The sequence below is a fragment of the Harmonia axyridis genome, chromosome 6 (assembly GCF_914767665.1).
Source record: "Harmonia axyridis chromosome 6, icHarAxyr1.1, whole genome shotgun sequence".
Classification (NCBI taxonomy): Eukaryota; Metazoa; Arthropoda; class Insecta; order Coleoptera; family Coccinellidae; genus Harmonia; species Harmonia axyridis.
Window position 1 is genome coordinate 22,554,906 of NC_059506.1, and position 25,106 is coordinate 22,580,011.

The 25,106-nt window shown below is 35.2% G+C and overlaps 2 protein-coding genes across 3 annotated transcripts in view; one reads left to right on the forward strand and one right to left on the reverse strand.

Annotated features, from left to right (window-relative positions):
• LOC123682977 (synaptotagmin-15-like) overlaps positions 1–3,866 on the forward strand; it is a 187,664-nt gene extending 183,798 nt beyond the window's left edge. For both annotated transcript variants that reach the window (XM_045621836.1, XM_045621837.1), the window contains exon 10: positions 631–3,866. In XM_045621836.1, the coding sequence (XP_045477792.1) occupies positions 631–758 (128 nt within the window). In that variant the 3' untranslated portion in view covers positions 759–3,866. The remainder of the gene's footprint in view (positions 1–630) is intronic.
• LOC123682979 overlaps positions 2,672–25,106 on the reverse strand; it is a 120,767-nt gene continuing 98,332 nt past the window's right edge. Inside the window, exons 3-6 of the mRNA XM_045621839.1 lie at positions 18,214–18,356; positions 17,915–18,116; positions 14,052–14,166; positions 2,672–4,237 (exon numbers count right to left, since the gene is read on the reverse strand). Coding sequence (XP_045477795.1) covers positions 4,118–4,237; positions 14,052–14,166; positions 17,915–18,116; positions 18,214–18,356 — 580 coding nt within the window. The 3' untranslated portion in view covers positions 2,672–4,117. The remainder of the gene's footprint in view (positions 4,238–14,051; positions 14,167–17,914; positions 18,117–18,213; positions 18,357–25,106) is intronic.

Consider the following 25,106-nt stretch of genomic DNA (forward strand, 5'->3'; position numbering starts at 1 on the left):
CAATCGTTCAAAAAAACTTGAAGAAATTAACGATATTTTCGGTACGTGGGCAAAACTGTCTATAACTATTCACGAGGAATTTGAGCATAATCTGTGAAAAATCTTATTTTCCAATTTCAATTTCGTATTTCTTCAATTCGAATATTTTCGCTACGTGGGCAAAACTGTCTATAACTACTCACGAGGAGTTTGAGCATAATCTGTGAAAAATCTTATTTTCCAATTTCAATTTCGTATTTCTTCAATTCGAATATTTTCGCTACGTGGGCAAAACTGTCTATAACTACTCACGAGGAGTTTGAGCATAATCTGTGAAAAATCTTATTTTCCAATTTCAATTTCGTATTTCTTCAATTCGAATATTTCTAGTGATTCAAATATTTGTAGCTTCAGGATTGTATTATATTATCTACTTATTACAACTCCAATCTATTTTCTTTTGTTTATGTTAGAATGAACAGAATTGAATTTGATCACGAATTCTTCAACGTTTGAGACCATGAAAGAAAGTGAATGAATAAAATCTTCCTTTTTATCTGAAACGTAATTTTGATTTTCTATCTTATTCTGATTCTATCTACTATTCATGTATTTTTTGTTCTCTTGCATTGATTTTATTTGTTCTTTCAGATAAATTGATTGGAAAATGTGTCTTGGGATCATACATGTTCGCAAGGGGTAAAGCTCTTGACCAATGGAACATTGCTATCTCGAATCCAATGGAGCAGAGACAAGAGTGGCACAGTTTGTGTGAATAAAAAAATTTGTTTCTTCTGGAGCCATACAAGTATTTCTAAACCTTAATAGTATCATCCTGAAAAATACAATTTATTAATAATTCAAAAAGATCAATGAAAAATATAAACGATTATTGGATAAAACAATCATACTCACTACTGTAACTGAAATAGATTTATTGGAATGTTGTATCAAAAACAATTTATTATGAATGTCTATTGATGGTTTTACGTGTCAATTGTTAATAAATACGCCTATTCCTCCCGATGCAGAGAAGTAGGAAAATTGTATTTTCTTTACTGAGGAATTTAAAGCTAATTTTTTGATTTAATTCACGATGATTCTGAGTAACTACTATTCCGAACATAGAAGAATGATCTTTAAAAAATCGTAAAATATATTTGAATTCTTGTATATTTCCATCTAGAATCAACCAGCATAAAATTGTTGAGAATATTCAAAATCCAATTCAGCCTTTTTTTTGAATTATACGACAATATATCAAAATTTTCTTTTTCAATTTTTGAAGACATGTTTCAAACAATATTCTGAATATTTTTGAATTCGAAATGCGCCCATTGATTATTATGAATCCATCAAAGAAAAAATGCTAATGGTTTTCTGATACCATACTAATAGTATACATATTTTCATAGGTCATGGTTTGAAAATGAATTTTGCAGAAATGAAGTTGTTTTGCTTTCAATTTTTAATGAATTCATGAGTAGAGTCCCAAACATTTGAAAACTGAAATTTGTTACAATACTTTTAACTTTTTTCTTCTTTCATCAATTGCATATGCATAGCCTCCTTCAAAACCTCTATAAAAAAATCTTGAAAGTTATTATGCTTTTTCTATCCTGATTCTTCTGAGCTTACCTATGTAGGGAGAATACAAAATCAAATGTAAAATACTGTAATAACAGTATAATAACATCTCATTCTCTTCGAGTGTTTATCTCAATGTTCAAGACCTCCCAAAAAATAAGGATTTGGGTAAACACTTTTTATGTATCCTACATCAGCTCAGAAAAAAAAACAAATACCTACTTTTAATTATTCAATCGAAAACAATATGGTGGAATATTACTATTTTGAGAGTTAATCATCATTTTTCATGTTGAAAATATCTATAGACATTTGGGATATCTCATGAATCGAATTCATTTCAATATTTTTTGTTTGTTATGATTGATAATTCTTTTGACAGCATGTATGATTCATTTTATCTTTACTGGATCCAAATTGCTTCGTCTTGAAAAATTCTAATAAGCTTTAATCCACAAGTTTTGTCAAATTTTTGCGTTTTTCCACCACATTGTGCCATATAGCTAAATAAATGTTGTTTAATTTTTAATATATTGCAAGATCATTTTTCAAAATTGTGTTTTTTTCATTCTCGCTCTCTTAAATTTGATTTCTTTTTCAATTTGCTCATGTAGACCAATCATCATCCACAAAATGTATTATTTAAAAAAGTATTTTCAGTTATGCACTAAAATCCAATTGGAAATACTTTAACTTTTTTAATTCCAATTCAATTTTAGTGAATCGGACAACATAACGTATTCAATTATAAGAAACAGGAACCATTAAGATAATGTGTTTAAGAGTTTGATAATATTTTCCACATATTGAACATGGACCATACATTTGTAATGTCACCTTATCCATCTGACTTATGATCATTTTAACAACCATTGTTATAAGTTCATTGATAAATTTGAAAAGGAAACTTATAGGAATAGAAGTAAAAATTACAATAGTTGAAATAAGTATAGAACAGTGGTTTTGTATTGTCACACTGAAAAAACAGAATGTAACTATTGCATTTAAAGATTAACTGTTATCTCTGTATTCAATGTTAACAGAATAAAACAAACAGTCCATCAAAAGGTTGATTAATTTAAAATAGGATAATTAAAAATAAGAGTTTAATAACTTCAATAATTTATTTTTTATCAGTATGTACAGCTTTAACAATTCTCTTCTCCATTGAACTACAGCTATAGAAATTTAGATTTGATCTGAACTACATACCACAATGATTATGAGTATTATCTACGGCCTAATCTCCAGATATGGATTCACAGAAAATTATGAAAATTGATATGTAGGATGTGATGATTTTGCTTCACTTATAATTTGTTATAATTTTTCAAGGATATGACATCAGAGTGCTGAGCAATTTACAACAATGCATTTATACAATACAATTTTTATAGGATTTTCATTATGAAAAATGAAGTGATAATTTCGTCTACGGGTCTGTTACGTAGATACAGAAATGAACATTTTTAACACTTACAAGAGAGTTTCTGTGACGAAATAAATTAATTTAAAATGATGGGAAACAAGAAATTCATGACAATTTTATAGATGAAACAGTTGAGATTGGAATAAACGTGTAGAAAAAGAAATTTCTTTCATTTATGGCTTTAAAATTTCATTCGTGGAACATCACGAGATTTTGATTGCAGTAGATTAGCAAATCTTCTACCTCGTAAAATACAGAAATACGAATAACCGACAATTAACAAAACAAAATCCCAATTCATGTGTTGAGGCCAGCTCTTTTTCCACAAATAAATTGGGATTTTGCATGTTACATGTTTATATTGGAATAATTGCTGAGAAATATGCTGGTATACCTTCAATTCTTTCGTATTTGAAGAGGAATTAGCATATTACATCTGATTAGATTGTTCCGTGAGAGGTTTGGTGAACCTCCTCCTTGATTATAGTCCGTTCAGAGCTCAATAAAAGTCCTCGTGTTATCGTATCATGCAAAAACTATAAATTTCTGACTCAGATTGTGGTGGAATGAGAATATGATGAAGAAATGGAAGGGGACAAAATAACAGGTTCTATCTAGGATGAATATGGATGTAAGATGGATGATCTTGGAACCTAAAATTGAATAGGTCTAAGAAACAATAATAAATATTACGAATAGCAATAGCTTCTCTTTAGCATATGTCTGACTTAAAGTATCACAAGAAGAATCTATTCGTGAATTAGCAATGCTGATATGAACTTGACAAGCTACTGCCTGATTGCACATAACCTCAGAAACCAATATTTCATTATTGCTCCGACTCGCTTAACCTATGAGATTCCTACCCAAATTCTAAGGAAAAACACTGTCACATGTACCATCAGTCTTTTGAATCGAAGTAAAGAGATATTTCGATTGGTAACGCAATTCCCTCGATTTTCACTCGTGCAGTATTCGTGTATAAGGGTAATTATTTAATTTAAATTTAAATGAATACTGCACGAAACAAAATCGAGAAAATTGCAGACTTTCTATACAACTTTTACATTTCATATTAATTTACAGAATATAAAAGTGTCTATATCACAAATATTTGGTGATTTATCGCAGAAAATGTGATAGTGTGATCAATAGTGATATGACCATGGATATTGAAGAACTCCTTGAAGCTGATGAGGTCTCAATACCGCAAACCTTCGGGGTGTACTCATTGCAATGACTCTGAAACAAAAAAATAATATATTATTATTTCTGTAAATTTTCTGTGTATTTCGAAATTCAAATATTTCTACATATGTAAGTACGTATAATGCGTATTTACAAAACGCCACATGACGCAGCAGTTTCATTTGGCAGCAAGTTCTGCGTTTAAAATAATTTAAAAAGTTTAAGTTAAGATGGGTCTATACCGTTTCAGCCGTCAAAAATAAGTGAGCTATTTTACGCTAGCGAGATGAGGTTTTCATCATTATTAATTTTGAGGAGTTCGTATTTGCGGAAAGTCCGTATTTAGGATCCTTATTATTGTCCCTTTAAAAAGTTATCACATATCAAGTTTCAATATGCTTGGAAGAATATTTCCTCTGAGGTTGGGTCCTCTGGTCTCTACCAGGGAAGTTCCTCTGTGGGGGTGTTCTGATCCTCCTATTTTTCTTAGACCTATTTCTATTAGTTCCTTAAAGCGTCGGCGACATGACGTATTCAATAGGTTTAGAATAGAACCAATTCTGTTGTAAGTACCCAAATCTTAAGAGATGTTTTATTAATTCTTTAGTATCGAAGGCATGTCGTTTTCAATTGATTCACAATGGAACCAATTTCTGTTTCAAAACTTCATTAATTCATTCATTTAGGTTTATGTATTTTTTTTATTCAAATTAACGCGTTTCAGCAACTAGGCCATTGACACATGGTATTTATTAAGGATGAGAAGGCTAGAAAACGAATATAATGCGTACCACATTACTGCCATGAAAGTACCACGTGCAAAACACCCAAGGTTCGAGAATATTCCCTTGCAAAAAACCACCTTAATTTGCAGGAACAAAGAAATATTTTGTGTGCGGTATGGTGATAGCTTTTTTTGGACAATGAGTGATACTTAGTAGTTCTCCCGCTACCGGGGAGATGCTGAGGGTCTGGATGGAGGAGAAAAAATTAGATAAGCATGGCGTAATGAGGTGAGAGAGCACTGATGGAATACTTCAAGAAATGGAGATTCCAAGTGAATATATCGAAAACAGTTGCAATCTACTTTGGAGGAACAACAGTAAAGAAAGAGAAAGCAGGAAACGTGAAAATAGAAAATCAGACGATAGAATGGAAAAAGGAAGCAGAATATCTGGGAGTAATTCTACATGAAAAAATGAACTTTAACACGATGATAGAAGAAAAACGCAAGGCACGGGAAACTGTGCCCGCTGCTCAAACCAAAAAGTAAACTTTCTTTAAAAAACAAAATGAAGATAATAAAAATAGTGCAAATGCCAAGCATTACGTATGAAGGACTAACTTGGTATAATACGGAAGACAATAATAAAGATCAATTGCAAAGTACACTAAATTCAATAATCAGAACAGCGGTTAGCGCCGCATGGTATATAAACAACCAACAAATCAGAGAAGAATTAAAAATTGAAACTATTGAGGAAATAGTTAATGAACGAAGATAAAAGACAATAGAGACGCTGAAAGACCATGACAATAAGGAATTAAGAAAGATACTACAAATCAAAATGAGAATAAGAGATAAAAGGAAATACCTCTTTCAAAGAACCAAATAGAAGAAAAAAGTGTCGTTCCTACTGCATGTCTCCCAATTAGACAACAGTAGGCAATCGGATAAATTAAAGTAGAGGCGTAGTCAGTAAAATTCCAGTCCTTATACAAAAAGAAAATCTGTGAAAGACGAGAGAGCAGTCAACAGTTAGTGCTCAACCGTATTGGATTTCTTGCATGTGGTATAAAAGGAGGGTAAATCAGAGAAACGGTTGAGATTGCTTCACTGATCCTGAAAAGTGTTGGTATCTCATGCTGAGGGAAGAGTACTAAGTGAACTTAGCAAATCTAGAGAATTTCGCGTGGTATGAACCCCTCTAGACATTCATCGAAAAATGAAACCTTTTGCAAATGGAATGATCGCCTATGAGATTAAACATCACTTAAATTGTCAAGAAAATGATTTATTGAGTATGTAAAAAAGGTCTGAAAACTCGAATAATTCATGCCTATTGTGATTGTGATGATAACTGTATGGGGAGAACTTCAATGATTCAAATGATGTCAAATGGCCTATTAGGATATACAAACTCTTACTCTTATGTTATTTCATTCTATATTATCCCATAGGCGTGGAATTGAATATGGCAGAGCAGATTACACAGATTCGAATGACGAATCCCATAATTTCATTAAGTGACAAGCCAAAGTTCTCGCACCGACCGTAGCAGCGTTAGAAACACTGCATAATCAACGTCAGACTAATTGAAGCAATTACCTTTCTTTCATTCCAAATTCAAACTTTCCAACTTAATTTCATCGTGAATGGAAACAGTTAATGCAAATAAGAGCTGTTAATGTTTGACGTTTCGTAATATAGAACCATCAAAATTTCGGTCCCGCAGGAACTCTGCAGGACTATGCTTCACACGCATCGTTAACCCTGGGCTGTGCAGCTCTAATTTTTATGGAAAGTTTTAGTTCACGGTTTAGTTGAAAGAGTGAGACCCGTCGTTTCCTTTTACGGCGCGAGTAATAACGTGAAAAAGAAATATGAAAGAGTCGTTTCGACCGGCTGAATTTCCACTACGTGGAATTATCGAGTTTGGGTCGGTGTTTGGGTGGAGGATCGAACTGGACTAGGATAGTTATCCCTTATGTTGTAAGTTGAGATGGAGTCTAGACGGCCGAACGAATGTTGCTACTAATATTTAGGGTACCTGCTACTTCGAGAGGTTTCGGATGAAGGTATTAATTATATGAAAGGGATAATGAAGGAAATAGATTACAAACAAAGAAAATATTGGTGGACATACGGTTTATGGTAAGCGCTTCTTCTTGAGGGATACGTCCATAAATATTGTCTTTATTTGTAACCAATTATGATTTTAGTCTGGATCATAAAGTTCTCGATCAAACATGTCAGCTAACGAACCAAATTCTCGTCATTTGCGGGAGGTTTTAATTTTCTACTTCAATATCATAGACCTAATATCCTTGGACGTCGCGTTAGAGAGAGAAGTCGGTAGAACGAATAAGATGGAACATCTAGTGGGCTGTTTGTCAACTCTCTTGATTTATTGCGTTAGAGAAAGAGAACAATATAACCTCTCCCAAAGGTTATTTGAAATTTGAATTTAACGAAAGTGATAGTGAATATTAGCTTCCGAATTTTGCTTTCAAGGCAGTGGGCTTTTATTTTGGGAGAATCTAGTGAGAAGAAGAGACATTTTCAGTCAAAATTTGGAACTAGATTTATTTTGTGAGAAGAAAAGACTTTCAGAATTTCAACTCAAAACACCTAAGTTGATAGAAATGACCTTTATTACTTATTTCCACATTATAGCCAATAAGTTTTGTTGATTCCTGAAAAAAAAATCTTTTTCATCTCATTGCCATTGTAAATTAAATCCTGTTCCATCTCCACAATCTCAGTAAGAAATATAGTTTGAAATTTCTCAATTTTCCTGATTCACATATGACATGATCATATATATTTTTTTTTATCATTGAATTAAGCTGTTCGAAATGAAATATATGAGAAAAGTATGTACATTTGATTTAATTCCATAACGTATAAACATCATGTCTAGATTTGTTTTCATATGATTTTGACATTTGACTACCTCAGAGTAATAAATCGCCTATTTTATTGCTTTTAGATTCTTGACAGATGGCCCACGGTAGCATCTCTGTTCGTATCAAGGGAACTCATGAGTTCTTCTCTTTCTAATGCTTTCCCCTCTACGATCTTCTGAAAAATCACGTGACACTCGGTCCATGGATATTAGGTATATGTTCAATATGAAGATATATGCAGCTGAGGCTCATCGAATTATCTCCAATACCTATGGTGAGGCCTTCATTAGTGAAAGAACGTGTCGAGAGTGGTTCCAACGCTTCAAGAACGGTAATTTTGACATCGAAGACCAGCAGATGCAGAATTGGAGGCATAACTTGGTTAAGACTCGTGTCAAACGCAACAAGAATTGGCAAGATCATTGGGAGTGACGCAACAAGCCATTCAAATTGCCAGAAAGTCATGCGGATGATTCAAAAACATGGAAATTGGGTGCCGTGCGAGTTTAAGCCGAGAGATGTTGAATAGCGTTTGTATGCTTGTGAACAGCTGCTTGCAAGGCAAAGACGGAAAGGATTTTTGCATCGCATTGTGATATCCGGGCCAAGCTTCCACGACGATGACCAAACCGAATATTCACGGTTCCAAGCTAATGCTCAGTATTTGGTGGGACCAGCTCAGTGGTTAAAACCGACTGAAACAATCAAAGGCGATCGATATAGAACGTAATTAATGCGTTTGAGCCGAGCATTGGAGACAAACAGCCGCAATACAACGATAGACATGATAAAGTGATTTCACAGCATGACAATGCTAGACCCCGTGTTACGAAAGTAGCCAAGACATACTTGGAAACGTTGAAATGGGAAGTCCTACCTCACCATTCTCCAAACGTTGCTACCTCAGACAATTATTTGTTTCGATCAATGACACACGACCTGGCTGACCAGCACTTACGGTCTTATGAAGAAGTAAATTTGTATCGATTCGTGGATCGCTTCAAAAAATGATTTCAACGCGGGATTCTTACGCTGCCTGAAAGATGGGAAAAAGTAGTGGCCACCGATGACCAATACTTTGAATCATAAATGTATACCTAGTTTTTTCCAATAAATCCTCGAATTTCGGAAAAAAACTGCGGAAGCAAAGTTGTACACCTATGTAGTTATTATCCTGGACTCGGATGTCACGTAGGTAGCTATAGCTGCCTACGTGGTGACGTTGATTGTTGCCCTAATAGTCTATTGGGTCTGCCTATTGAAACCACAAATGAGCGGCTGGCTTCTATTGTTCAGGCCAAAAAAAAAAATTATTAATCATTTGGCTATTGCCAGTAGAATTCATGGTTTGAGTAACAATTTCTTCATTTTCAAAGAAATACTGGCCAATCACTCCACTAGACCAAATTGCACACCTTAAACTGAATTTCTGTAGATGTGATGTTCTCTTAGCAGTTACATGAGGATTATCACTGCCCATATGTAACAATTTTGCTTGTCCATACAGTCACCTGTTGAAAAATGTGCTTCTTTGCTGAAGACAATTTGATGATGCGAAAAATCGTTTTTCAAGCATCCAATCGGCATATGTTCTACGCATTCCATGATCAGGTGGCTTCAGTTCTTGCATCAACTGAATCTTATAAGGATGGAGATGCAATTCCAGATGTAAAGTACACTATAGCGTGCCGTAAGAGAGGACCAAATGTTGTGCTCGTCGAGGAATTGATAGATTTTGATCTTGTTCAACACCGTCTCTCACAACAGCAATTTTGTTGGTCAACCGACATTTCGAAGAAGTATAGGCCTCAAGACATCATTAAACAGGGCTCAGAAATCCGAACCATGACATGGATAACCCCCAGTATATGCCTTTTTCTCTTCCTTGAAAAAATTTTTCAAAATGATATGGTTTTCATGTCATCCTATATTTTCCTTGATTATCTCAGACGAAGAAGTTTCGAAGGCCAAATTAAGTTTTAATCTACATTACAAAAATTATATGACCACGAATCTTTACGAAGTCACGTTCAGTGATTCAGGCATTCTTGTTTCATATGGCGTAACATCAACAACAAAAAAAAGGATCCACGTAAAGAGCCCTGGAAAAACCGGCAGATTATGATATATGGGACTGAAATTTTCATAACCCCAATAAAACTAAAAATCATGCATTCCCAATAACATATTCGGCATATTAGGATTACAAACGGATCTCCGAGCAATAAAACCATCTGGCATAATCACGTAAGTGCCATATATTGTATATCCGAACGTTACGACATATTTATTTATACAAGTTTTATTATTCTCATGCTCCTCTGTTTCCTTGTTGCCTTCGTCAAATGAGGAGATTTATGGGCTTCCATGGGGAGCACAGAATTTGATCGCGTATTTTAGATTCCACATCATATTTTTACGTCGATGCCCCTGTATCTTTTAACACGCGCTGGTTCTATTTATCGACGGGGATCCTTGGCGTCATTTGAAATTTTAAACGATCATTTTTCATAATTTGGGGGGTTTGAAAGATGGAGTTTGAAGCCGGGATGAGAGAGGTTATGAATACGTGGTCTCGCTTGGGATGGAATGTGAAAATAATAGGGATGGTTCATTGATGATAATCGTTTTTCGACTATTTATTATTTCCTGATAACTTATAGAATCGTACTCGGAAAAAGAAACACAAAATTGCAAGAAATTTTGAATAAAAATCGGTTGTCATAAAAAAAACATTCATCATAGTAGCTTATCTTTGAGAGTTACTTTCAGCGTTGTGATATCAGGATCAGAAAGATAATGCGATTTCATCCTCGTGTACAATACAACCTTTTTTCTATAGCAAGACTTCAAAATAAGGTGAAAAATAAAATTTCAAAGAAAATTGTAATTTTTAGCACAAAAATCGCAAATGTGTTGCTCCTTTAATAGGGAAATTCTGTCAACAAATGTAATAGTATATTCTGATTTCTGAAACAAATTGCAGAATGGGCTCCTATTCCAACACTAATGCGAAATTCGAAGACGAGAGATGAAGGACAGAGTTTTCGAACTCGTGAGTGTTGGAATTGCCTTCTGCAACGATTATTAGACGATATTTTCTCTATTTCACTCAAGTTTTGTGAAATATATTGTCGAAATTCAATGAAAAATTCAGATTATACATCCCAGTGGCTTTTGTATTATATCTTGGTAATTGGTGTAACTGTTACGAAAATTGACAGTTTACGGAATTTGAATTTAAATCGTACGTTTCGAATTTTGAAATAATTTATAATTACGCATTAAATTCGTTAATAACGTCTGACGAAATGGATTTAACACCACTAGAATTAAGAGAAATTGCGAATAATGTCGCAAATTATTTCACTATATCCAAATTACATTATATTGACAATTTACGTGTGTTGAAATTTGATATGATCTGAAGTTAGTGTAGAGTAGACAACCATAAAACGACAAATACAACTGAAAACAATGCTGTAATGAGTTCATTACAGTACTTTTTTAGTACTGTAATGAACTCATTACGATACTGAAAAATAGAAAATAAATTTTACATTCTGGTTTCTGCAGTGTTCAGTATTGTGGTGTAATGGTGTTCCAAAAATAGACGTTTCAAATGATGTTAATTGTAGAATTAATCCTTCGAATAAATGTGTTTGAATTTGTCAATTCGATTGAATAAACAAGTTGAATCATTTTATCTACCCTTGCTGTTAAATAGATACTTTATCTACGCTTGCGCTTAAAGTGATACTTTATTTACTCAAAAGAGTTTCTATAACAACATTTTACTATTAGCTATAGCAAAAACAAATGAACACACGTTAGGATTCATTATAAAACTATGGATAATCACTGGAATGTTCTTCGTCTAGATGAAATAAGCGAATAAGCTCATATGATACATACAACAGTTCTGTGGTATCCACTCTCAAAAGTCAGTGTGTTTATTGAATTTATTTAAAATCGAGTAAACCATAACTAACCCAGACTAGGTTTGTTTTTAGAAATTCACTCGAATAACCGGAATGTTTTTATCTAATTGTTCTACCCTAATTTGAAAGCATTCTAATTTTTTTTTTGATAAATAAAAGTTTATCCCATGAACAAAGTTGTTCGTTTTTCAATATATGATGAGATATCTATCGAATAATCTGTCCTAAATTCCGCATTCCGATTATTGGACTACGATTAATCGATATCATCATAAAAAATAGTCGATATGTAGCGAAAGACCAGCTTCGCATTTGGCAGATGATTGTCAATATTTTCCAAAACCCAAGAATGAAATGAAAATTATTATTATTATTTCCACATTTTTATTCGGATATCTTTCAAATCTGAATGATACAAAAAATAGAACAGTAATTGGTTTGTCCATTTCTAACAAAATTGAAATATAAATAAAGTGAAAATCTAATATGAGATCAATTATGTATTAGTGTAAGTGAAAGAGAGAGAGAGAGAAGTTCGATGTAATCGGGTACCTATTGATTTGTAATTTTTCACATCATGTCCAGTACAAAATTAAACGAAAACAGCCGACAGGTTAAGATCATCAGATGACTCATCATCGAGAAATGAGTGTAATTGAAGCTTTGTCGGCTTCAATTTGCGAGATTGATTAAACTGTTTATCTGCTGATTGACCTCTTTCATCCAACATATTTCCAGTCGATCGGAACATCAATTATGAGGTGAAGAAGTGTGTCAGCTGTTTAATGATTGCTGCGCTGTGCTCTTTTTTCATAGAAAACCGCGACAAGCGCATTCGCCAATTTGCAGCCAATCAGTTTTCGTTTTCTTGTTTATTATTTTTGATTATAACAATTATCAACGTGAGAAGTCAAAGAGAGCATTTTTATGTTAACGTTTTTGAGTATTTGAGATCACCAAGTCGACTTCAGAGTCCATCTTTCTTGAACACTTTCTTGTCGAAAATTTAAATTTTCTTATAAATTTCTTATGACATAAGGCTTATTTCACATCTCAGAAAAATTTGTGGATATGAGGAAAATCATGCAAGAGGTTTGAGCACTTTTGACTCTCCTATCAGAAGTTATCAGCCTCGCAAATACTGGACTACTTCGCTCTATATAGGGTGATTTACCGGGATGGCCTATTAGACGTTTATGGAAAACTAATCATAATTTTTCGCTGAAAATTTGCATATTGGTGTTTGAGACAATGATCCTATCTTAAATATTTTCAGATCTCAATCTGATGATGAACATTTTTGGTCCAAACCGCAAACAGTTGAAAAAAGCTTTTTCTGCTGAAAAATTTAAAAAAATGTTAGTCCTCATTGCCACCAATTTTTTCGTAGGAATCCCATTAACTCATGAACCGTTGAGTTTTTACCCAAGGTGCCTACCGATGCAATAATTTACTGGGTGTGCCATTTGAAATGAGGAGCAGCTGTCTCTTGCAGGTATAACAGAAAATTGTAATTATTATGATTAGTTTTCCATAAACGTCTAATAAGCCAACCCGGTGAATCACCCTATATATCATTTTATATCAACACCATGTCAGGGAAGAAGGATATTCTGCATTAAATAAAAGCTCAAAAAGTGGCAAATTGAGAAGTGCAATTATTGGAGTATAGTTTGGCACATGCAAAAAGCTGATTGAGTACATTCATAAAAAAGTGGATTTTGTGTTGATTTGAAAGTTGCTCCGAATGCTGGTGCCATCAGTTTAATTAACGAAAATGTATGAGTCGTTCATCCAGACTAATATGAAAAATCCCGAAATATGATCGAAGACAAATATATTTGCGAAATGCTATATTGAACGGAGTATCGTAGGCACATATTGAAGTAGAATCCATAAAAGCTCGCTTTCTAATTCTATAAAACGAATTCTCAGAAAGACCGAAAATATTCGTTATTTTTTGCTGCGTCTGACTCAATATTTTTATTTGCATCCATCTTCTTGTTGTATAAATATGAAATCATTCCTACTATCGACTGCTGTTGGTATTATATATGTCCTGAACAAATATACCATGTTATCGTTCTATATATCGGCAGGAGTAGACTTTATTAAATTCCGATAAAAATATTTATCTGAAACTGCAATATCGGTGCTGGGAATACGTCACTAGAAATTTTACGCTTGACGTGATCTTTACATGAAAAAACACTGCAGAAACATCCAATAGCGATTGTTGTTCCACACGTTATTCGGTTCAATTGTATTATGTAGTTTGAATCAATATAAACACTCACCTTGATCATGGCTGATGACATCTGATCTAGGAACTTTCGACTGAATTTCTCAGCGCCTTCTCCGCAGTGTTGCCGCATGGTGCTGGAAGAACACTCAACGTATTCTTGGAAATTGCTGGAAAGAAATTCACTTGTTATTTCATGTGCGAATTCAGCAGAATATTGCGATATGTTTAGGGTTTTCTTTGGAAGAAGGAAAATTTATTTATTCGACTTACTAATTGTTAACCAGTCAAACCTCTTCTTTGCCTCTTTAGGTTGATTGAAATAACGATACAGTTACAGATAAAGACTAGCAATAAACAGAAATTTGATATAGCGATATATTCTGATGAGCACTGAGCTCACATATCATCGATTCTAAGATGCTATTGGATTGCCGAAGAAAACTCAATGAAATAGGCCACTCGGAAAGTAGAGGGAATGAAGAGGCCAACACACTTGCCAGAAAGAAGTACAAACTCCTCTCATCGGCCCGGAATATTTCTGTGGCGTAGGCAAATGTACTAACAAGAAAGAGTATCATAAGAAGGAAAAAACTGAAAGAGAAACACTCCTGACGGAATCTTCCTGATTTGGATCACTCCAAAAAGTTTCTTCAAAACTTTTACACTGCGAGATCCAAGGAGTATCTGGATCTTGATAAAAATATAGTACATCTCCTCACTGAGTTCCTCACAGGGCATTGTCGCCTTAGGAAACACCTCATGAGAATGGTTCTAGCAGAAATTGACGAGTGCAGATTCTTTGGGGAGGAGAAAGGAACTCCTTTTCACCTGATACCCGAATGCCTCGCCACCACTAGCCAACGCAAAATCTGTAGAACTTGTATAAGTGAGGAATTAGCCTCCTTGAAGGCAGATACTGGAGTTTATTAGAATTATGGAACTGGAAAGCGAGCTGTAGATCACTTTATGGAGAGGATAGCTCTGATTAGGTCACAGTGAAACGGAACCTCCTTAATTAAATCTGATCTGAAATCTAATCTGATGAAGAGATTTGCCCTGAGCTCAAAACAAAATTTTAAGCGATTTCACTAATTGGGTGATTCTTTGTAAGTCACAGGTTGCTTGATACTTGGCAGAATGCCGCTGATTTCCAAATGAACCTAGGTACCGAGGTGATTTCTCAGGGTCCTGGGATGAAACACTGCAATTTCCAATAAGGGCCGATGTTTCTTTGATGGAACGTCTAATTATAACCTTCAATGTTTTAGTAATCACAGGCTTGAAGGCATAATAAATTTGTTACTTCAAAGAGACTCACTGCCAATATTATCATCATGTTATATCTCAACTAAGCCACAAATTTTGATTCAGCAAAGCACATTAACTTTTCATGAAATACTAGTATCACCACTCTATGGTCTGATCAGTTGCTAATGTAACAACAAATACACATATCGGATTGGACAGGATATTCTGACTTGAGGTAGTTGCCAGTAGTCGTGACCAGTCAGAAGCATTTTCCAGTCATAAGAAGCGTCGAATTTACCCTTAGCAGCATATCAGCGAGAAAAAGAGAGAGAGAGAGAAATTCATTGGTAATTATCACAAATAAAACATTATTTTCACACGTCATTGAAGGTTAATTCAGAAACCAGAAAATGAAGAACTGGCTAGAAAAATAGCTCATTTTTGTTTTAAACTTATTCATTGGCAGATTCTTCAGGCCACCAGGAAGTTTATTGTAGAGAAACACCGCAACCGCACGGAATCTATTGAGATTTAGTCCTTTCATAAGAAAGGTCTTAATCCAAGTCAGTAGAGTGACTTGTTTCGTGTACTTTATGTATATGCATGTCTGATTGAACCCATGTATAAATCAAATTTTCAAAAATTAAAAGTGATGGGAATAACTAAAGCTTTGAAGGTATTTTTACAGCAGTCACGCTAGCTCAGACCCTCTTAGATCTTTACTGCTCGCCTGTGCAGTGATTTCAGCTGATATTGTACTATTGGTGGCATTGTTCACAGTGCAGTGGTACAGTTTATGTTTATGTTTACCTAAAAGTTACCTATCGATCTGTCATGTCACTATCTCTATTATGACAGCCAAAATGACGTTCTACTTTTGATACATCTCCCAGTAGACACCAGGTAAATTGAAACTTAAATCCTTTTCGCCAAAAATGATGATCATCATAACACACATCGCCAAATGAAGGTAACCCGCTGACTCACCAGCTACAAAAACTTCCCAAACTCAACCCTTCACTTAGGAGAGGTTCCGGCCGCATTCCCATTCCTTATTCCCGGTAATTACACTTTTTCCATGCGCCTCCCGATAACGGCACCTCTGAGAGAGCCGCGACGTATGCAGGGCCGATCTCCTAATATGAATTTTGGCTGAGGCCAGCAGCAGGAGCACGTAATCTCGGGGGTTACGCTCCATTAACTTTTCATTTAGTCGAATTTGAAGAGCATGTACTTTGAATGTACGCCGCACCGATGCTCTGTTTATCTACTTGAAATTAATATTTAACACAATTTAACCGCCACTTTTCGAAGTGGCTGTTGCGTGGGATTGGGCCAGGAGAAGGTCACGACGTGGTTGGTTTAATGAAAACGGAACGGAGGTTATTTGATAGGAAAACGACTAGAACTCGTAGAATATTCTGACGTTATGGTTGGTGCTAATTATCGGACTGGGTAAGGATAAGAAACTTTATCATGACTAGCTTGGATGTAAAGGATGAAACAGAAACGTGACCGCACAAAGAACTCTTTGGTAATTTAGTTTTAGAGAAATAGAATCGAAATGCAAACAAAGACGAATTATTATTGAATTATTAAGTCTCATAAACAGATGAACCCATTAATACACCGAGCCTTTTTATTTCATATTTCTGAGCATGATGGTATGTACTTTCGCGTGCCTCCAGGTTTTTTAAAGCTTCAGTAACACAACTTAGCTAAATTAGGAAGGAGAGCATCTATAGCAGTTATAAGTAAGGTAGATTAGATTATTTTTGATTGGCTGCGGTCTTCGTCATCTTTCTCTTTCTTCCTACACTGCAGATTTCATCTGCTGACAGACCATTTGGCATAAATGGTATATCTGTACCGATAGTACTCTGCCAGCAAACCTACCATGACACGAAGTTCAGCTTGTAGTAGCTGCCAGTAGCTTCTTGGTGTAGGACAGCAGAAATTCCCAAATTATTTTGACTACTGTAATTCTGGGTGTATTCCTCCAGATGATCAATTTGCTTTTCAGTTCCCACTGCCAGATCGCTGCCCTGGAGTGTTCTTTTCAAAGTCCAAACAAGGGTTAAGGTCTAGCAGATATTACCCTTGTTCCCTTTTTTGCCAGTTCATCAGCTTTTTCATTTCCTTCGATACTGCAGCACCCTGGTAGAATCACGCCCAGTTGCGTCAAGGTAATAAGGCATTTCTAGGATCTCTCTTTTCAGTCCATAATGGACAAATGTTACAATCTGGGATTTAGAGGACTATCCTTCTAGTGGATCTGTAGTTATCTTGGTGGTAGAGTTGAGTCTGTAAAAATAAACTCTTTTTGCAGAGAGCATAATCTGAAATTGGGGGTACCTCAGGGCTCTGTATTGGGACCGCTCCTATTCTCATTGTTTATCAATGATCTTCCAAAGAATTTGAGAAGATTATTCATCGAAAAATCTAATTATCGGAAAGTATTTCAACACTGCTTTGCATTTTCATCTTCAGATGCCTTGAATGCCGTGTAAAGGAGATTGAAAGTAATATTGTTAAACACAACCAGGAAATAGAGAAATATTGTCATTAGGTTCAAGAAAGTAGTTAAGGCTTTACTTGTACAGAAGTGTTTCAACAGTGTGAATGGATATTTTCCTGTTGATGAAACTTTATATTAAATTTACTCACCAACAGACATCTCTGATTCCCTTGTCAGCGGTTTCTCGTTTTCTTTTTTCGTACATGAAAATGTCTGTGTCCATGATCACCTCCCTTTCTTCTTCTAAATTTGTTTTGGTTTGGATGTCCTGCATCGCTGTGGCATACTTGGAGAAACAGCCTTTCGTTTGACTCTCTACGTTCTTCATGCATGGTGCGTAAGTTAGATATTCTGTGGAAGAGTGAATTGAAATTTAGAGCCATCTCAACGAACTACAGACAATTTGATTGTTAAACAATGTTTCAATAAAAAGAAATGGATGAATTACCTTCTTGGTATGTTCCGTTTTTGCATAATTCGTGAACCATTAGTGTAGTTCCGTGAAATAGTTTCTTGAAGTGTTTTCTCTGGTCGTAGCTCATACACCTTCGAGTGTAGGCTCTGATACATCTGAGGGCTTCTTGGAAGTTTCTGCAAACAAAAAAGAGTTTTAACAAAATGTTTTTCATATCACATACATAATTTCATTCAGAATAACGCCTAGGCCCAAGGACGAATTTTATATTTTTAAGCTGAAATAATGTTTTCACAGGTGTGAAATTCTTCTGAAATATTAAAGATGATACCAGACAACTAGGAATTGACACCTGTACAAAATTCAGGGTAGTCCAGGAGCTCATTGTATTCCGTCCAATGGCGATTTACATTTATGAAGACTCAATTCCCTCCAGCTTCTTTTTGAATTTTTTGTACAAATGATTTTTTCACCAACTTGTTTTGTTTTTGAGAATTTTTGTGGTTATTGAGTGGGATTAATAATTATTTTTTCTGTTTTATCTTATCTTTTTAAAGAATGTGATTGAACACCTGTTGTAGTACTTTAGCGGTTACATTTCAGATAGTGAATTCCTCATATTCATCACCATTCTACATGCACATATTGAATGCACAGTTATGGACGTCTGTTTGACCAGGAAATATCATTTGGCCTTAGAAAAATGTATGAACTGTCGCCCTATATACTCTCTGTTGGATTTGGTAGGTTTTGATTCATTTTCAACTTTAATTTTCTCGAACAATTCTATTTAGCATTCACCAAACGGGACATCTTCTCCTTTTGATGTTTATCTGGTCGGTCTACTTCGATATGCATATCAAAATTATATTAGGTATACATCCTTGCTTCCGCCATTTTGCAGTAGATGGCTGTAGCGGTGAGTGGTAGTCGAAATGAATAGATCGCAGATGTCATACAATAAGCTTAGGTAATTGTTAACATAACATAATCGAAATATCAGTCGATTTGTGTCTGCATTATTCTCGACTAAACATGTCAGCTTACGAGCCATATTCTCGTCATTTGCAGGAGGTTTTAATTTTCTGCTTTAATATAAAAAAAATTACGGCTGAGTCTCATCGCATGCTCTCAAATACCTATGGTGAGGCCGCTTTTAGTGAATGAACGTGCCGAGGGTGGTTTCGAAGCTTCAAGAACAGTGATTTTGACGTCAAAGACCAAATGGCGTTGGAAGAGACAAGGTTCTCGGAGATTCAGAATTGAAGGCATTACTTGATCAAAACTCGTGTCAAACGCAAAAAGGATTTGCAGGATTATTGGGAGTGACGCAACAAGCCACTTCAAAACGTTTGAAAGTCATGGGAATTATTCAGAAACAAGGAAATTGGGTACCCAACGAGTTGAAGCTGAGAGATTTTGAACGGCGTTTGTTTTCTTGTGAACAGCTGCTTGCAAGGCAAAGATGGAAAATACTTCTGCATCGCATTGCGACTGGAGACGCATAATGCCTGTCCCTCTTCATACCTGTCTTCTAATCATGGTGTTACCAATGTAGAATTGAGACAGTTCGGTATTATGCATAACAGATAGTGAAGGTTTGATAATGTTTTCATAAGTTTGAAATTTATATTATATTACTTTCATCAAGAAGCCTCATTTCACCTTTGTGATTTTTCAGTATATTTGTGGTGTAATTGGCAATTTCGCGATGAAACTTTTGCTCCGCAGTGTAATACCGCTGTTATTTTTCTATGATTAGATTCTCATGATAATAAACTCTAAGTATGTATGGGGGAAATATTAGGAGAACGAATATTCAATTCCTCACAGCTTCTCCGTTGCAGAATCCCAAATGTTAGCACCTTAACGAACCCAATCCCAATAGTCTGGTACACCGTCTACCCAGGATAATAGATATATGGGTTATTCCCAACGAAAATCACCTGGAGCGCCAGGAAAATGAGAAAAATAGATACGGCATAAATATGGCCGTAATTGAACCCGGAATAAGGAAGCACAAAGAAACTTTTTCCAATTACATCCCTCATTTTCAGCGACCGATGCGTCTAAGGAACTAATCATCCAGTTTATATGCAGACGCTCGCTGCCCGAACTTTATTTTTATTCATGGGAACTTTTCTTCCCGGTTAACTTATTGTTTTCTTTTACAATTGCCGGGAGGAGCGGCTCCCCTATCGTGGGGATTTAATGAAGACGCTAAAATACAAATTTTCGCGACAATTCGCGAAACAACGGAGGTGGATTCTTTTCGTGAATGAATTAATTTTGAATGGCGTAACAGTCCGTCTGCTGGGAGGGGAGATTATACAGTTTTGTCAGATGTTTAACTTCTGTTCGCGATTTACTTGAAAGAGTTTTCGGTAAAAAATATTAGGAAAGCTGTGTCTGGAGCGTTTGGGCGCTCGTCATTCATGCGTCTATTGCTCCATTGGAGATCGCATTACTTCAAGTCGGTTCTTCACTAATTTTTTTCTACAGCAAAAATTATGAACTTTCAATAATAACTTGTGTAACAACTAACAGGCCAAAAAAAAGTCCCCGGTCTACCAAAGTAAAACATATTTTTTTTGGCAAAATCGATTTTATTATTCAACATAATTGCCTTCGAGGGCGATACAGCGATTATAGCGATCTTCCAACTTTTCGATACCATTTTTGCAGTACAATTTGTCTTTCGCTTCAAAATAAGCCTCAGTTTCGGCGATTACTTCTTTATTGCTGCTTAATTTCTTTCCAGCGAGCATTCTTTTGATGTCTGAGAACAGGAAAAAGTAACTGAGGGCCAGATCTGGCGAATACGGTGGATGCAGAAGCAATTCGAAACCCAATTCCTGCAATTCTGCCATTGTTTCCATTGATTTGTTACACACTGCCTTGTCTTGATTAAACAGTACCTTTTTTTTCAAATGTGCCCTTTTTTAAAGATTTCATCCTTCAAATGATCCAATAACGCTATATAATAATCGCTCTTGTTGGTCTGGCCATTTTGGAGGTAATCAATGAATATTATACCTTCCGTATCCCAGAATACTGATGCCATAACCTTGCCAGCTGACTGTTGTGTTTTTCCTCACTTTGGATTCGGTTCATCGTGTGCAGTCCACTCAGCTTACTGTCGATTGGACTCCAGAATGAAATGATGGAGCCATGTTTCATCCATTGTCACATATCGACGCATATTGCATTCAAACAGCTTCAAACACTGCTCAGAATCATTAACACGTTGTTACTTTTGATCGATTGTGAGCTCGCGAGGCACCCATTTTGCACACAGCTTTCGTATGTACAAATATTAGTGAATTATATGATGTACACGTTCAGATGATATCTTCACCATGTCTGCTATCCCGATCAACTTCACTTTACGGTCATTCAAAATTATTTTGTGATCTTTTTTGATTTTTTCATCGGTGTCAGACTCTTTTAGGCGTCCACTGCGTTCGCCGTCTCATTAAAAAGCAATATTTTATCCGCACACGAAATTCTTTTTTTCCATCTCTTTTCACAAAACAAAAGTTGCTGCACTCACAACGCAATATCTAACAATTTAATGTTCGGACTGTTGTCAAATTTTGACAGGTATCGTTTGAAGGTTTGAAGGTACTAACTAAAAATCATATGGATTCAATACTAGCACCGCCATCTGTGCATCAGACCGGGAACTTTTCAATTGGCCTAATAAGCCCATTCTATCATTGATTCAAAAACTTTATCAGGAGAAAAAATATTAACTTTGTTTCAAAATCATGTTCTTCTATTATCTAATAATACCCATATTTTTATTGCTACAAGCTTCGGAATAATAATTTCCAGAACCAAGAGTCAAATTTTCCATTTCCAATTCCAATTCCGAAATACGGTCGGTAAACACTTCTGATGAATACGAAAAAACCAGTCGTTCCTAATTAGATTTGCGGAAAGAGCCACATTTTCCAGTTTCCGGATTGCGTTCATTCCGTTTCGAAATTAACTTAATGAACAATATATTCAACGCTATCATTGCTCGAAATCCAGACACCGACACCATTTGTGAACCTGTATCATAAAAAATGCGGATGAGAATGAATTTGCATTACACATGTGGCATAGATAACTATTTATACTCGTTAACTTCTCTTGGTTTTTACCCTGTTCAGCGTTTCGGCTATTTTACTCACTGCTATGTCTAAACGGTGTTGTTTGACCCATTCCAACAGAATAAAGATTAATGTGTTTACAGTAACCCTGAGCTGTGCTTGATAATAATATATCAAATCCGAATGTGTGTTCGTTTTTTTTTTAATTTTTAATATTTGTTTATTTGTTAGCTATCTTCAACCACCCAAACGGCTCATGCAATAGACACAAAATTTGGAACAAAAATACAGGCCGACTAAGGGAAGAGAACTCCAAAGATTACCATTGATAGATGGACAATTAATAATTCAAAACGACCTCACAGTAATTCAAAATACCTAATCTATTACTAATAAGTCGAAAGTAAATGAATATTATTTAATTTCATTACTAACTTCAGGCTAACTTTATAACTTATGTTTACCGATCTAATAAAGATACAGCTGTTCGTGGAAGAAGATAGATATATATCGTGAACATAGACACTCTGGAAAAACTAGAGGAACGAACAAACTTTGTAGATCATTTTCTCTTGGAAGCCTTTGGCCGATTTTGGATTGTAGCGTGATTCCTCAAGAACATTCCCTGTCCTCCTCAGTTACACTTATATTAGGCCCCGGTCTGAATCACAGATGGCGGTGCTAGTATTAAATCCATATGATTTTTAGTTAGTACCAACCTTCAAACGATACGTGTCAAAATTTGACAGCAGTCCGACCATTAGTTTGTGAGATATTGCGTTGTGAGTGTACTGTTATTCGAAAGAAGATGGAAAAAAGAATTTCGTGTGATGACGAAATATTGCTTTTTGAAGGGGAAAAAATGCAGTTGAAGCAAAATCTTGGCTTGAAGAGTTTCCGGGGTCTGCACCAGGAAAATCAACCATCATTGATTGGTATGCTAAGTTTAAACGTTTACGAAAAAAAGGTGCTGTTTCATCAAGACAATGCGCCGTGTCACAAATCAATAAAACAATGGCAAACTTGCATGAATTGGTCTTCGGATTACTTCTACATCCACAGTATTCGCCAGATCTGATTCCCAGCGACTTTTTCCTGTTCTCCGACCTCAAAAGAACGTTCGCTGGAAAGAAATTCAGCGCCAATGAAGAAGTAGTCGCCGAAACTGAGGCCTATTTTGAAGCGAAAGTCAAATCGTACTACAAAAATGGTATCGAAAAGTTGGAAGATCGCTCTTCCGCTCTAATCGCTGTATCGCCCTTAAAGGCATGTTGAATAACAAAACTGCCAAAAAAATGTGTTTTACTATGGTAGACCGGGGACTTTTCAATTGGCCTTTTACATAGTACAGGTACAGGGGTAAATAAATAGAAAGAAACAAATACTTTTATTTCATCTGTGAAATGAATCGTTAATAGACGTGAATGTTTATGAATAATCACATGTTAGATCATTTGTTTTTAACATTTTCATTTTTTATCAATTGTGAATATCGTGATATCTCAATTTAGAGAGAAATACATAACTTTATATATATGGTATTGTTCGTTTTAACCTTCTCTGAATATTTTTTCGACGTTCACAATAAGAATGCTATGTGAGCAAGTTAAAAATAAAAAATTCCAAGTATTTTATTAGAACAACAAATCAACCAAATATAAAGTGTGAAATGAAAGTCTCCCCATTTTTATCAAATTCCATTCTATCGAATGGAGCAATACCTAACCAGAAACCAGTGATAATCGAATAACTGAATAAGAATCTGCGGAATTCAGAACGCCACAAACGAAGACAACACATCACGTGAGAATCAACAATAAACTTGGAATAACTTCCCAAAGGCTGGCACGAACGAACAGAACTGCGCCCTGTGTGTGAGAAATGATGGAGATGTTTCCACCCTTTATAATAATTATAGACCTCGTAATTTCTGAACAGTTTTATAATTTGTTTCACAGGTTTTTTTTCTGAATCGGATTAAAGTGGATTTTCTGTGGAAGATTAAATGAAGGCTAGCTCTATAGATATAGTTAGGACGTTTCAGAAGCATGAACTGCCTGACCAGCAGTATATAAAATTAGGATTGTACCATGGCTTCCTTAATTCCCTGACTTATAACCCATCGAGTATTGTAGAAACATCAGGAGAAAATTTTTTGAGATAATTAACATTTCATAGTTAGATAAAGTTTAAGCAAGAATTATGTTTGAAATGAATAACTGAAGAAAATATTGAACATTTCAAGAAGACAGAGTCGAGGAAAATTTTAAAACAGCTTCAAACCGCGGCGTATTGACAACACATTTGCGCTGATGAAAAAGTAGACTAACGATATCATCACTCCAAAGACCACACCAAATAAAGGGTTTTTCAATAGGAATGATGAAATTTAAAATGGTTATACATAATGGCAACACTGTGTATTATTTTTTGACATTTCTTATGTCATTTGTATTTCGTAGGTTATGACATTTAATGATGAAAATAATCCATTTTTAACAACGTTTAGAAGTTGTTAAAATGTGTTATCAAAAATCAGTGCTGATTTGTGAAAACTGAAATTCAAGAAGTTTTCAAGAACGACATTTTTCAGTTTATCCATTATTCGTCGTATTGCAGACAAATATGAAAGTGGTACCAAGTACCTACGGCTCAGTACTGGTACTTTCGGATCGTGTAAAGAGAACTGAATAATATAGTCTATGAATTATGCCAAAAACAAATTTCAGTATTCACAAATGAGCATTGGTTTATATAAAACAATTCAACAAATCCTAAAAGTTAGGTTACTTACACACTTACAGGATTCACCCAGAAGTCGAAACA